The sequence below is a fragment of the Macaca thibetana genome, chromosome 2 (assembly GCF_024542745.1).
Source record: "Macaca thibetana thibetana isolate TM-01 chromosome 2, ASM2454274v1, whole genome shotgun sequence".
Lineage (NCBI taxonomy): Eukaryota > Metazoa > Chordata > Mammalia > Primates > Cercopithecidae > Macaca > Macaca thibetana.
This window is the reverse complement of record NC_065579.1, coordinates 179992276-180007810: the sequence shown is the minus strand read 5'-3', so window position 1 is coordinate 180007810 and position 15535 is coordinate 179992276. Positions and strand designations below refer to the sequence as shown.

Sequence of the window (15535 nt, the reverse complement as noted above, 5' to 3'; positions counted from 1 at the left end):
TTTAAAATTGAAGTTTACGCTGGTTCAATGTTTGCTCTATTTGTTGCCTTCATGTTCTCCTCAGGTAAGCCCATTCATGGCATGACTTTTATCACTATGCTGTCATCTCAAGCTGTGAGGTTCTTCCCAAGATTCAGTCCCATACTTCTGTTTTTTAGCAACTTCAGTTACTTGGCAAACTCAAAAGTGTATTATTATTTTTCCCTTCCAAACCTATGTTGCCTTTACTACCTGCATATTTTATCTGAATTAAGTGTATCACCATCAGTCTGGTTTCCTCCTTTCTTCTCTATACCTTCACTGCCTTTGTAGTAAAAAATGAACCTTATATAAACATAGGTCTGGCAACTGCCCTCAGCTCCTGGGTGGCAATCTCTAAGCCCTTGGAATGTCCTTCCTGATAAGTGTGTCTTTGTTTACCTGGGTGTTGAGGTCACACCTGATAATCTAACGATGTGATTTATGTTGAGGCCTGGGGTTCACAGGTGTCAACTCAACATCCAGAAGGGCTTGCGACTAAAAGCTATATGGACAGTCAATCATATGTACGTGACCAAGCCCCAATAAAGAGTGGATACCAAGGCTTTGGTGAGTGTCCCTGGTTGGCAGTACTCTTGTGCATACTGTCATACATTACTGCCAGCAAAAGTTAACCTCGTTGGTGATTCCATTGGAGAGGACAACTGGAAGCTTCATGCTTTGAGTTGTTGTGCATTCTGCACTATGAGTCTCTTCCTGTGATTGTTTTTAATCTGTATGCTTTCGTTGTAATAAACTGTGACTATAACTGTGATTATAACAGCTTTCAGTGAGTTCGGTTGTGTCCCAGTGAATAATCAAACCTGAGAATCATCCTGGGAATCCCTGAACTTGTAGTTGGTGTCAGAAGTGAGAGTTGTCTTTGAGACTAAACTACTCTGCCCCCTTTTAATTTGGATCTTTAAAAAAAAATGCTGTACTACTGCCATTCACTTAGACCATCACAGTCTCTTATCTGGCATATTGCAACAGCCATCTTTAGTACTTACCTATTTGCTTATTTTAGCAACCATTTCTTTTTATTCCCAGTTTTGGCAGTGTTTGTGTACTAGGCATTGTGCTAAGCAATGAGAATACAAAAATGGACTGTATATATCCTGCCCTCAAATCCATGTATGATTACTTGGATAATTAATGGATACTTAATAAATGTGTGATTAATGTAAGAGTTAATTAGAAATCTTGATTAACTTTGGAAATTATACATGTACTTTATAGAAAGCAAAACAAACAGAATGTATAAGTCTGAACTGTCTGCAACATCTTTTTTTTTTTGGACACTCTCCTCACCCAGAGTTCAGATACAGAGAGGAAAAAAATACACACACACACACAATCAGATAATATTACCATAATCTGTGAGGGGTGTAGTCCCAGGTGGTGGTTAGGTAAGAGAGAAATGAACTAGTATCTAGATTTCTATATTGTCCTATATGTTGGCTTCACACACGTTTTCAGCCTTAATCTGTGCAAATCTCTGTAAAGAAGTAACCTTTAGACCCTTTAAAGTCAGAGGTTAGAACAATTGATAGGTATCTTGTAGTTATGGCAAATTCAGTCCTGTGACTTAAAAGTCCACGCCTTTTCCTACACCTTCTGTGCTGCTGTGAAGGATCTGGAGTTGCATCCTTCCAAATGTATGCTCAGATCCCGTAGTATGAAGGACTCCTTACGTTCAGGATTTTTAGCCTGTTGATGCTCCACCAGAAACGCAAAAGGATTTCCTATCTGAGGTGCAGTGAATACCAGATCTGGACATAAATTGCCCTTCTATGAGATACAAGGAAGAGCCTTTGCCAGAATACAATAGGAAGCCATCAGCTCCTCATTAGCATCTCTGAAGAATAAAAATAAAATTACTCAGAAACATACTTTGGTGCATTTCCATAAATTGATTTATTTTTCATTTCCAAACAACTTTTAAAATAGTTGAATGAGCACCCTCTAGTGGATAATAATAGCACTAAATCAAGGGATTTCTCTTTTTTAGCTATGGAAATTTAAATAGGTTCTGTAATCTACAGGGTTATGTTAATTGTGTTTAACAATCTCTAGATTAAATGATATTTTTCATCTTCATCACTAGGAAGGAAGGTATTATTATCAAATAATAATTTGATAGTATAATTATCCAATAATATCATTATCCAAACAATACATTATACAGTTTTGCAAGATTTTAACTATCTTTTAATTTTTTAATGCTTTAACTTTGTTAAAATAGTAAGTAGTTCAGAGAGCCTTGAATCAAAACTCTAATTTTCTCGATTTACTCTGGGATTTAGGCCCCAGGCACTTAGCCAAGGAGACAGAGAAAAATAAGTCAGGGTTCCCATATAAACAAGTTAGGGAAATGGATAAGCAGGCAGGGTGACACACAGTGTGATATGTTAGTTTAGCTTTATTAACTGTTTCTCAAACTTCAGTTATTCCTGTGTACCATCTGTCCAGTTTTAATATTTATTTTTTTGGTCAGTTTTAATATTTTTCTTTTGTTTCTTAGGAATTTAAATATAAGTTAATTTTATATCATTATCAGTAAATAGATGTGCCTAGCATATAGTCGACAGACGGTGTATTTTTAGAGAATGAATGAACGTTGACAAGAAGATAATAGACGATGGTTTACACCTGTAATTCCAGCACTTTGGGAGGCCAAGGCAGGAGAATTGCTTGAGGGCGGGAGGATTGCTTGAGGACAGGAGTTCAAGACCAGCATGGGCAATATAGCAAGACCTCATCTCTAGAAAAAATAAAACAACAGCTGGTTTTGGTAATGCGTGCCTGTAGGCCCAACTACTTGGGAGAGTGAGGTAGGAGGATCGCTTGAGTCCAGGAGCTCGAGGCTTCAGTGAGCCATGATCGCACAGCAGTACTGCAGCCTCGGTGACGGAGTGAGACCTCGTCTCTAAAAAAAAGAAGACAAAACAGACTTAGCATATTGGAGGGAAGAGCAACAATGAGTGAGAAATAGAAAGACTTTCCAAGGGGGTATGTAGGCTCAGGCAAGTGACAGCAGTCAGTTTTCAGATCCTCAACTTTCATGTATTCTCTTTCAGAAAATTACTGTACCCCTCTGTTCGTAAGGCGGTACATATTCTCCTTTCCCAACCTGCCCTTCCCCAATTTTCCTTCACCCTTTTCACAAAAAAAGGCACACTTGCCCCATTCTGGCTTCTATGCTGCATTCCTCCAGGTATTCAAAACCTCCATGTGCCAGAAACTATTGGAGTGTCAGTGTGAGAAAGCAACTGACTAATAGATTCTCTGATAAGTCAGGTGGTTTCCAAGTTTTGCTTTCAACAAAAGTAAAGGAGCCTTGATTGAGATGTCAGCTAACAGTTCATTTAAGATATTTTTGATGATAGGTCGCTAAGTGATTTGGGGATATAACTCCAAAAGAATTCAAAGTAAGAAACATTGCTATAACAAAATATGTTTAATTCTCATCCACTTATTTAACTGAAGGTTTTTCTCAGCTCTTATAAAAACACAAAATAGGCTTAAAAATGGTGTTGAATCCTGACTGATTTTATTATAGTAAGAAGTAATATTCATTTATGAATATATGGAAACAAAAGCTTATTTCATTAAGATATCCATTTCTTATCAATTTTTACTTTTATGTTTATAAGTTGTTTTGATGGGTTTTGTACTAATAATATTATTGATCCCTGAATCCAGAAGTTACCAAATTTAACACTTAAATTTGTTTAACACAGGAAAAACAAATTTAGTATATACACATGTGTATATGTGGGGGCTAGAGAAGTATGAGAAGGTGATAAAAAGATTTCAAGCATGAAAATGTATTAAGATGAAGTTATATGAAGTAGAATATAAATAAAAGAGGAAAACGAGCAGCATAACATTTCCACCTGTTAAAGACGAGCCAGTCTGTGAATTTTTAAATGGGTGATGATGAGTATCAAAATCATTCTGATATTTAGATTATACTGGGCATATATTAAAAGCAGTATAATTTGTATTTTAAAATGTCAATTTTTACAGTATGCTGGAAATTGCATCCTTTAAACATATGGTGAGATTTTAATGTCAACTTAAAATGTGTTTTTTTTCAAAATGATATCAGTGATGCACTAGCAAATTTGCAGGTCACTGACCTTGTGTGTCTCCAGTTCTGCTGGCTGCTGAGGTACTTGCACTTCTTCTCACCTGGAAGACCAGTAAATGGAGCAGCTTCAGACTAACTGTGAATCTTGGGAGAAGGCCTGGAGTGTGGCGCCTGGCCTCTGTTTTCTAGAGTCATCTAACGTACATTCCCTCTACTGACTGCTAAGCAACTTGCCCATCCGTCAAAGCTTTGGATTTGACGGATTTGGGAAGCCACTTCCCTCCAGCCCCAGGGTAGCAACCCACCCAGTGAAGGCACGGGAGGGTGTGTGTGTGTGTTTGTGTGTGTGTTGTGGGGAGGAGAATGGAGGTCAGTGGCAGGTGTGTGCAAGGGGAGCTGCAATAATCATATTAATCCACAGCTTTGCTTTCTCAGGGCTAGGAAGCACCAGCCTGAGCAGCCTTAGCAGTCTCTTCAAGAGTTGGTCTGTTGCAGCTGCTTCTATAGGCAGGATGTCTAGCTGGTATCATTGTTAGGGGCAAGAGGGTTTCAGGGAGGTCAAGGCCACTTGCACTAAGTGACGGTTGGGGTAAAATTCTCTTTCCCGCCCCCTTTTGTAGCTCTGTGCTGTAGTACCAGGGTCTCACACTTAGGGAACCACTCCTGTTAGGCTTTAAAGTCAGTCTGATTTTGAATCAGATACTTCTGCCTACTAGCAGTGTGACCTCAGGTAAGTTGCCAAATCTCTAAAAGCCTCAGTTAGCCTCTAAAATAGGAGTAAGAGCTGCCTCTCTCAAGCTTGTCGTGATGGTTCTATGATAGAAGCATGCAAAATGAACATTGTACACATCCAATCAGTAACATTTATTAATAATGATATCGGAGTATGGTGGAGAATGTGAACTGGGTGGTAAGTGGAAAGGCTTGCTTGGAGAGAGAAAACTCCCAGAGTTGAGAACGGATAAGTGAGAGAGGAAAGGTTATTCAGGGAGGTTGGGGGGTGGGGCATGGTTTATGTGGAGACCAGTAAATGTTAAAGAAACTTGTTACAGGAAATCTGTATAGTTCGGTAGGGTTGGGTGTAGATCATGAAAGATCAGAAATTTCGCTTGTTCTATTTAGGCCTTATTCTGTCTAGTCATTAAAGAATGAGATAGAATGATTTCTGAAGAGTTCTGCTTCAGTCTGCAATAAGTACACGTCTTTTTTATTATTATACTTTAAGTTCTGAGGTACATGTGCAGAATGTGCAGTTTTGTTACATAGGTATACCCATGCCATGGTGGTTTGCTGCAACCATCAACCCGTCACCTACATTAGGTATTTCTCCTAATGCTATCCCTTCCCCAGCCCCCCACCTCCCGACAGGCCCCAGTGGTGTGTGATGTTCCCCTCCCTGTGTCCGTGTGTTCTCATTGTTCAGTTCCCACTGATGAGTGAGAAGATGTGGTGTTTGGTTTTCTGTTCCTGTGATAGTTTGCTGAGAATGATGGTTTACAGCTTCATCCATGTCCCTACAAAGGACATGAACTCATCCTTTTATATGACTGCATAGCATTTCATGGTATATATGTGCCACATTTTCTTTATCCAGTCTATCACTGATGGACATTTGGGTTGGTTCCAAGTCTTTGCTATTGTGAATAGTGCTGCAATAAACATACATGTGCATGTGTCCTTATAGTAGAAGGATTTATAATCTTTTGGGTATATACCCAGTAATGGGATTGCTGGGTCAAATGGTATTTCTAGTTCTAGATCCTTGAGGAATCGCCACACTGTCTTCCACAATGGTTGAACTAATTTACGCTCCCACTAACAGTGCAAAAGCGTTCCTGTTTCTCCACATCTGCTACAGCATCTGTTGTTTCCTGACTTTTTAATGATCATGATTCTAACTGGCGTAAGATGGTATCTCACTGTGGTTTTGCTTTGTATTTCTCTAATGACCAGTGATGATGAGCATTTTTTCATATGTTTGTTGGCTGCATAAAAATCTTCTTTTGAGAAGTGTCTCTTCATATCCTTTGCTCACTTTTTGATGAGGTTGTTTGTTTTTTTCTTGTAAATTTGTTTAAGTTCTTTGTAGATTCTAGATATTAGCCCTTTGTCAGATGAGTAGATTGCAAAAATTTTCTCCCATTTTGTAGGTTGCCTGTTCACTCTGATGATAGTTTCTTTTGCTGTGCAGAAGCTCTTTAGTTTAGTTAGATCCTATTGGTCAATTTTGGCTTTTGTTACCATTGCTTTTGGTGTTTTAGACATGAAGTCTTTGCCCATGCCTGTGTCCTGAATGGTATTACCTAGGTTTTCTTCTAGGATTTTTATGGTTTTAGGTCTTATGTTTAAGCCTTTAATCCATCTTGAGTTGATTTTTATATAAGGTGTAAGGAAGGGGTTCAGTTTCAGTTTTCTGCATATGGCTAGCCAGTTTTCCCAACACCATTTATTAAACAAGGAATCTTTTCCCCATTGCTTGTTTGTGTCAGGTTTGTCAAAGATCAGATGGTTGTAGATGTGTGGTGTTCTTTCTGAGGCCTCTTTTCTGTTCCATTGGTCTATGTATCTGTTTTGGTACCAGTATCATGCTGTTTTGGTTACTGTAGCCTTGTAGAATAGTTTGAAGTGAGGTAGCATGATTCCTCCAGCTTTTTTCTTTTTCCTTAGGATTTTCTTGGCTATGTGGGTTCTTTTCTGGTTCCATATGAAGTTTAAAGTATTTTTTTCCAATTCTGTGAAGAAAGTCAATGGTAGCTTGATGGGGATGGCATTGAATCTATAAATTACTTTGGGCAGTATGGCCATTTTCACGACATTGATTCTTCCTATCCATGAGCATGGAATTATTTTCCATTTGTTTGTGTCCTCTCTTATTTCCTTGAGCAGTGGTTTGTAGTTCTATTTGAAGAGATCTTTCACGTCCTTTGTAAGTTGTATTCCCAGATATTTTATTCTCTTAGTAGCAATTGTGAATGGGAGCTCACTCATATTTGGCTGTCTGTCTGTTATTGGTGTATAGGAAAGCTTGTGATTTTTGCACGTTGATTTTGTATCCTGAGACTTTGCTGAAGTTGCTTATCAGCTTAAGGAGATTTTGGGCTGAGACGATGGGGTTTTCTAAATATACAATCATGTCATCTGTAAACAGGGACAATTTGACTTCCTGTCTTCCTATTTGAATACCCTTTATTTCTTTCTCTTGCCTGATTTCCCTGGCCAGAACTTCCAATACTTTGTTGAATAGGAGTGGTGAGAGAGGGCATTCTTGTCTTATGCTGGTTTTCAGAGGGAATGCTTCCATTTTTTGCCCATTGAGTATGATATTGGCTGTGGGTTTGTCATAAATAGCTCTTATTATTTTGAGATGTGTTTCATCGATACTAGTTTATTGAGAGTTTTTAGCATGAAGGGGTGTTTAACTTTGTCAAAGGCCTTTTCTGCATGTATTGAGATAATCATGTGGTTTTTGCCATTGAGTCTGTTTATGTGATGGATTACATTTATTTTTTTTTCAAGGATTAATTTTATTTTTAAAACAAATACAAGTATTGATTCACTCTTCTCAACTTGACAGTCTGCCTGTGGTATAGCTGTCAGGTAAAAACATATATCTTTACAACACTGTAGTCCCAAGTTAAAAACAAACAAACACACCATTTCACAGAAAAGAAACAACATGAAAACAGCTCAAGAAATACACTAATGAGCAAAAATGTATGGGGAAAGAGAAACATGTAGTTTTGACTTAACTGAAGAAACCAAGAAGAAACTGGTCTACGTATGTAAATGTGCATCTTGGAAAGGCAGGTGTCAAGATTTTAGGGTAGGAATCTATATGTCTTGTCTCTCCCCTATTTCCTGAATAAAAGTGACCTCTTTCAGTATTTATACTTCATGGCTCAGACACCTACCTCATTTGGCTCTGTGTCTTACTCACTCTAGCCTCTACTTAAATGAGTCTGAAAAATTTGGCGATATAGCATAAGGAGAAAAATAATCACACATAATATTTTCATTTCTGTAGCTAGTTTAGATCAAGGTTTGTTACTAGAAAATTCCTGAAGAAAATTTCAACATTAGGTCTGTGGCCTTGCTGAACCAAGCCCCCCCCCCATTAATATTTAGAAAACACTCACTGTTTGGGCTAATAGCATTATTGGTGGTACCTATTATATAGAGAGATACCTGAACAAAGTCTGTCTCAAAACCAGCATTAAATCACTCTCAGGTTGAAAAGAAAAAAAAGGGGAGTCTAAAGTCACAAGAAGTAAAGACATACCTAGGACTCTTGCTTTCTGGATCCACATTTCCTTCAGGGTCTTTGTCATTTTAAATATTCTCTGACATTTGCCACACTTGCAGGATATTATCTTCTGATACAGAACAAATCACCCAAGATTCATTGGGATTCCAGGAGAAATCAGATATCTTGGCAGTGTGACCACCATGAATAAACAACAACGCTGGTGGCCCATCTTCTGCATCATCTGGGGATTGTTCCTCTCCAATTTTACTTAAATCCCAGACATTCATTCTGTGATCAGTACCACTAGAAGCCAAAATAGCCTCATTGTGAGGTGACCACTGAACCTGGAATATTTCATCCTTACGTGACTCAAAGAAATGTGACATAAGTTTCAGATTTTTCAGATCTCACAAGGCAACAGTCTTATCAGCTGATCCTGTGGCAAGAATGAACTCAGTATAAGGATTGAAAGGCAGTTCACTTCAGCAGTGTGAGCGTCAGCTGAGTGTCTTGGTTTGGAAGTATTGTTTGAACGAGTATCCCAAATCATAAGTTTCTGATCATCAGCAACTGACACAAACAGAGACTCATGGAGCAGATGCCAGGAAACATCTTCTACTACTGCTGTATGCCCTGTAAAGATGGTCTTCACATCCACCACTTTTCCCTCCTTTGGAACAGCACTGATGTCCCACAGGCAGATGGTGTGATCATCAGAAGCACCAAGTAAGTGCCCACTGAGATTTGGGTTCCAAGAAAGCCCATAGCCTTCCTTCTGATGTCCACGGAGACGCAAGTCTGGGTTGCACTCTCCAGAAAGATCTGGTTTAGAAGGATGTTTTGTATAGTCGAAGACAAGAACATCACTGGAAGGAGTCTTTGTTGTGATGATACAAGGATTCTGGGTCACATAATGGGCCCTGTTTACTTCTCCTTCATGGTTGATCTTGATTTCTATTTCAATTTTTCCACTAACTGAATGAAAACCTCCAAATTCTCTTTTCTCACTGTCATAGTATGATGCATCACACTGAGCATCATCATTAGGGAGTTGCACACTGACTATAACAAGATGGTTTTGTACATCCGACGTGAGCGTCCCCAGGACAAGTTGATGAATGCTGAAATCTTTCCCTTCTGGTCTGGTTACACCTGGAAGCCACTGGGCAGTTAGGCTGGGCCACTCCAAAGCCTGCGTCATCACCAAATCATAAAGAAAAGGGGTGTTCTTTTTCCATATTTTGTACTCCTTGTGGATCACTCGTTCTTCCACTGCATCGTCGAAGGCTGCTTCCTTGTCTGCCATGGAGAGCAAGTGAGCCAGGGGAATCCTGGAGTCAAGCATTGTGGGAGGGGCAGGGAGGCTGCAGGCTGGATTGATTTGCGTATGTTGAACCAGTCTTGCATTCCAGGTATGAAGCCGACTTCGTGGTGGATAAGCTTTTTGATGTGCTGCTGGATTTGGTTTACCAGTATTTTATTGAGGATTTTCACATTGATGTTCATCAGGGATATTGGCCTGAAATTTTATTTTTTTGTTGCGTCTCTGCCAGGTTTTGGTATCAAGATGATACTCATAAAATGAGTGAGGGAAGATTCCCTCTTTTTCTATTGTTTGGAATAATTTCAGAAGGAATGGTACTAGCTCCTCTTTGTACATCTGGTAGAATTTGGCTGTGAATTCGTCTGGTCTTGGACATTTTTTGGTTGGTAGGCTATTAATTACTGCCTCAATTTCAGAACTTGTTATTGGTCTATTCAGGGATTCGACTTCTTCCTGGTTTTGACTTGGGAGGGTGTATGTCTCCAGGAATTTATCCATTTCTTCTAGATTTTCTATTTTATTTGTATAGAGGTGTTTATAGTATTCTCTGATGGTAGTTTGTATTTCTGTGGGATCAGTGGTGATATCCCCTATATCATTTTTTATTACATCTATTTAATTCTTCTCTCTTTTCTTCTTTGTTAGTCTGGCTAGCGGTCTATTTTGTTGATCTTTTCAAAAACCAGCTCCTGGATTCACTGATTTTTTTGAAGAGATTTTCCGGTCTCTATCACCTTAAGCTCTGCTCTGATCTTAGTTATTTCTTGCCTTCTGCTCGCTTTTGAATTTGTTTGCTCTTGCTTCTCTGGTTCTTTTAATTTTGATGTTAGGTTGTCAATTTTAGATCTTTCCTGCTTTCTCTTGTGGGCATTTAGTGCTATAAATCTCCTTCTACACACTGCTTTAAATGTGTCCCAGAGATTCTGGTACATTGTGTCTTTGTTCTCATTGGTTTCAAGGAACATCTTTATTTCTGCCTTCATTTCGTTATTTACCCAGTAGTCATTCAGGAGCGGGTTGTGCAGTTTCCATGTAGTTGAACGGTTTTGAATGAGTTTCTTAATCCTGAGTTCTAATTTGATTGCACTGTGTTCTGAGAGACTGTTTGTTATGATTTCCATTCTTTTGCATTTGCTGAGGAGTGTTTTACTTCCTACTATGTGGTCAATTTTAGAATAAGTGTGATGAGGTGCTGAGAAGAATCTATATTCTGTTGATTTAGGGTAGAGAGTTCTGTAGATGTCTATTAGTTCGGCTTGGTCCAGAACTGAGTTCAAGTCCTGAATATCCTTGTTAATTTTCTGTCTCACTGATCTGTCTAATATTGACAGCGGGGTGTTAAAGTCTCCCACTATTATTGTGTGGGAATCTAAGTCTCTTTGTAGGTCTCTAAGAACTTGCTTTGTGAATCTGGGTGTGCCTGTGTTGGGTGTGTATATATTTAGGATAGTTAGCTCTTCTTGTTGCATTGATCCCTTTACCGTTATGTAATGGCCTTCTTTGTGTCTTTTGATCTTTGTTGGTTTAAAGTCTGTTTTATTAGAAATTTGGATTGGAACTCCTGCTTATTTTTGTTTTCTATTTGCTGGGTAAATATTCCTCCATCCCTTTATTTTGAGCCTATGTGTGTCTTTGCACATGAGATGGGTCTCCTGAATATAGCACACTGATGGGTCTTGACTCTTTATCCAGTTTGCCAGTCTGTGTCTTTTAATTGGTGCATTTAACCTATTTACATTTAAGGTTGACACATTGTTATGTGTCAGTTTGATCCTGTCACTATGATGCTAGCTGGTTATTTTGTCCGTTAATTCATGCAGTTTCTTCATAGTGTTGTTGGTCTTTACAGTTTGGTATGTTTTTCCAGTGGCTGATACTGGTTGTTTCTTTCCATGTTTAGTGCTTCTTTCAGGAGCTCTTGTAAGGCAGGCCTGGTGGTAACAAAATCTCTCAGCATTTACTTGCCTGTAATGGATTTTATTTCTCCTTTGCTTGTGAAGCTTAGTTTGGCTGGATATGAAATTCTAGGTTGAAAATTCTTTAAGAATGTTGAACATTGGCCCCCATTCTCCTCTGGCTTGTAGAGTTTCTCCCGAGAGATGCTCTTAGCCTGATGGGCTACCCTTTGTGGGTAACCTGACCTTTCTCTCTGGCTGCCCTTAGCATTTTTTCCTTCATTTCAATCTGATGATTATGTGTCTTGGGGTTGCTCTTCTCAAGAAGTATCTTTGTGGTGTTCTCTGTCTTTCCTGAATTTGAATATTGGCCTGCCTTGCTAGGTTGGGGAAGTTCTCCTGGATAATATCCTGAAGGATGTTTTCCAACTTGGTTCCATTCTCCCGTCACTTTCAGGTATACCAATCAAATGTAGATTTGGTCTTTTCACATAGTCCCATATTTCTTGGAGGCTCTGTTCCTTCCTTTTTATTCTTTTTTCTCTAAACTTGTCTCCTCGCTTTATTTCATTAAGTTGATCTTCAGGCTCTTATATCTTTTCTCCTGCTTGGTCGATTCAGCTATTGATACTTGCGTATGCTTCACGAAGTTGTTGTGCTGTGTTTTTCAGCTCCATCAGGTCATTTATGTTCTTCTCTAAACTTGTTATTCTACTTAGCAATTCGTCTAACCTTTTTTCGAGGTTCTGAGCTTCCTTGCATTGGGTTAGAATATGCTCCTTTAGGTCAGAGGAGTTTGTTATTACCCACCTTCTGAAGCCTACTTCTGTCAGTTCGTCAAACTCATTCTCCAGTTTTGTTCCCTGCCTATGAGGAGTTGTGATCCTTTGGAGGAGAAGAGGCGTTCTGGTTTTTGGAATTTTCAGCCTTTTTGCACTGGTTTCTCCCCATCTTTGTGGATTTATCTACCTTTGGTCTTTGATGTTGGTGACTTTCGGCTGGGGTCTTTGAGTGAACGTGCTATTCCTTTCTGTTTGTTCGTTTTCCTTCTAACAGTCGAGCCCCTCTGCTGCAGGTCTGCTGGAGTTTGCTGGAGGTCCACTCCAGACCCTGTTTGCCTGGGTATCCCAGTGGAGGCTGCAGAACAGCAAAGATTGTTGCCTGTTCTGTCCTCTGAACGTTTTGTCCCAGAGGGGCACCTGCCAGATGCCAGCCAGAGCTCTCCTGTATGAGGTGTCTGTCAGCCCCTACTGGGAGGTGTCTCCCAGTCGGGATACACGGGGGTCAGGGAACCCACTGAGGAGGCCGTCTGACCCTTAGCAGAGCTTGAACGTTGTGCTGGGACATCCGCTGCAGTCTTCAGAGCCATCAGGCAGTGATGTTTAAGTCGCTGAAGCTGCGCCCGCAGCTGCCCCTCCCAGCAGGTGCTCTGTCCCAGGGAGAGGGGATTTTATCTATCAGTCCCTTACTGAGGTTGCTGCCTTCTTTTCAGAGATGCCCTGCCCAGCAAGCAACAATCTGCCAGTCTGGCCACAGCAGCCTTGGTGAGCTGCAGTGGGCTCTGCCCAGTTTGAACTTCCTAGTGGCTTTGATTACACTGTGAGGGTAAAACCTCCTACTCAAGCCTTAGTAATGGCAGACGCTCCTCCCTTTACCAAGCTCCAGCATCCCAGGTTGATCTCAGACTGCTGCTGTGCTGGCAGTGAGAATTTCAAGCCGGTGGATCTGAGTTTGCTGGGCTTCATGAGGGCGGGACCCACCGAGCCAGACCCCTTGGCTCCCTGGCTTCAGCACCCCTTTCCAGGGGAGTGGATGGTTCTGTCTCGCTGGCGTTCCACATGCCACTGGGGTATGGAAAAGAAAACTCCTGCAGCAGTTCGGTGTCTGCCCAAACATCCGCCCAATTTTGTGCTGGAAACCCAGGGCCCTGGTGGGGTAGGCACTGAAGGGAATCTCCTGGCCTGCAGGTTGCAGAGACCATGGGAAAAGCATGGTATCTGGACCAGAGTGCATGGTTCCTCAGGCTTAGTCCCTCACGGCTTCCCTTGGGTAGGGGAGAAAATTCCCCAACCCCTTTCCCTTCCCTAGTGAGGTGATGCTCCACCCTGCTTCAGCTCACCCTTTGTGTGGGCTGCACCCACTGTCCAACCAGTCCCAGTGAGATGAACCAGGTACCTCAGTTGGAAATGCAGAAATCACCCGCCTTCCGCGTTGATCTTGCTGGGAGCTGCAGACCGGAGCTGTTCCTAATGGGCCATCTTGTCAGCAATCCTCAGTACATGTCTTTAAATCTGATTGGGGCTCTCTCCCCCTTAAGTTTTTTAATGGCTTCTCATCACTTAGAAAATAAAATTCTAAAACCTTATCACATTATACTTGGTAATCTTCTGCCATGATCCATACCAGACTACTGTTTTTTAAAATGCTCTGTTCTTTCTCATACCTGTGTGCTTGTACATGTGGTGTTAGCTTTGTCCTCAAACTTGCTTTCTCATTTCTTCCTACAGATAATTTCTTCTCATCCTTCAAAATTTAACATATTGGATAATATACAAAAGCTAATGTTCCTAAATTAATAATCCTCTTAAACAATAAGCTTAAAAGGAAATATGCAGGATTAATAACCTTTCTAAGAGATAGGAAAGAAAATGTGAATAAACGGAGAAACATGTGATCAGGATTGGAAAAATGGACTGCAATACAGATGTGAAATATCTCCAAGTTTAAAGCGTTTAATATAATCCTAGGCAAGGTTACTATATCTCTACCTGTCTACATACACAAATATTTTATAAATTATTTTTAACTGAACTTTTATTCCAAAGTTCATCTGAAAGAATAGACATTCAAGATAGCTTCGAAAATTCTGAAGAAAAAAAGAATGAATAAAGATTTGTCTTGTCTGATGTTAACTAATTGGAAGTGTTCTACTCCTTTTTCGCTAAGGGGTAGGCACACGATGCAAGTCAAGCCACTCCTGTCTGTATCACTGTGTTCCTGATCATTTTTTTGTTACACGTGAGTCAACACTGGATAGATTTTTCAGCCTGTTTGCAGGGTAAGATTAGGATGAACTGCCATAGGACTTACAATAGTGGCATTTGCAGATTTCCCTTTGGGGTCAGTCTTAAAGCAGTCTCCCCCAAAGTGTGGTCCTGGGGATCAGCAGCATCAGCATCACCTGAAAACTTGCTAGAGATACAAATTTCAGGCTCTCTTTCAGACCTCCTGAATCAGAAACTCTGGCTGGGTCCCTGCAGTCTGTTTTAGAGACCCTTGATGCACACTGAAGTTTGCGAACCTCTTTCTTAAGGAAAGAGGTTGTCATCCTCCAAAATAGCTGAAACAGATTTGCCAGGCTCCCGTGACACACCATCCATAGTAAGAGGCAGTGAAAGGAGAAAGCAGTTTCATATATTAGCCCTAAATTGAAATTCACGTGGCACGCTTCCAGTCGCAGGTGTTACATTTCAATCCAGCCATTCCTCACATAGGCAGCTCCAGGGTGTGAAGCAGCTGGAATTTATTTAATTGACCATAGTTAATGAGGCTCCCAAATAACTCAGCTAGAAAGGTCAGCTAGTAAATAAATTAAATATTTCCTGCTGGATCATCTGTCAGTTGATATGAGTTTGTGATTGTCAAGAGATGGAACTCTTGGACCGAATACAAATTTAGCAAGGTAAAGCTGCTGGGGGAAAGCCTGCACCATCAATCCATAAGTGGTTTTTAAATCATCCTTGGTTTTTTATCATCTGAGCCACTCATTGCCTCATTAACTCTATTAGTATAGAGTTCACTGTCCTTAGTTTCCCATACCTTTTATCTTCATCAGAGGAAAACACTCATTCCCTCTAATACCCTTTTATGGTAGTACTTTTCCCTCTAATATTAATAGTCTCTAAGAAATTGAATATTGTCACTAAGAAAAACACTTCCTTGTGCAGAGTGATGGA

The 15535-nt window shown here is 40.2% G+C and overlaps 1 protein-coding gene across 6 annotated transcripts in view; it reads left to right on the top strand.

Annotated features, from left to right (window-relative positions):
• The window catches only part of NSUN3 (NOP2/Sun RNA methyltransferase 3), a 221149-nt gene that overhangs the window by 3729 nt on the left and 201885 nt on the right, over positions 1-15535 (top strand). For 5 of the 6 annotated variants that reach the window (XR_007723237.1, XR_007723238.1, XM_050778988.1 and 2 more), the window contains exon 2: positions 8477-9086. The exons of the other annotated variant lie outside the window; for it this stretch is intronic. Coding sequence is in view for 3 of the 5 variants with exons in the window: in XM_050778988.1 (XP_050634945.1) it covers positions 8950-9086 (137 nt within the window). In the remaining 2 variants the exon portion in view is untranslated. The remainder of the gene's footprint in view (positions 1-8476; positions 9087-15535) is intronic. 6 annotated transcript variants of the gene reach the window in all.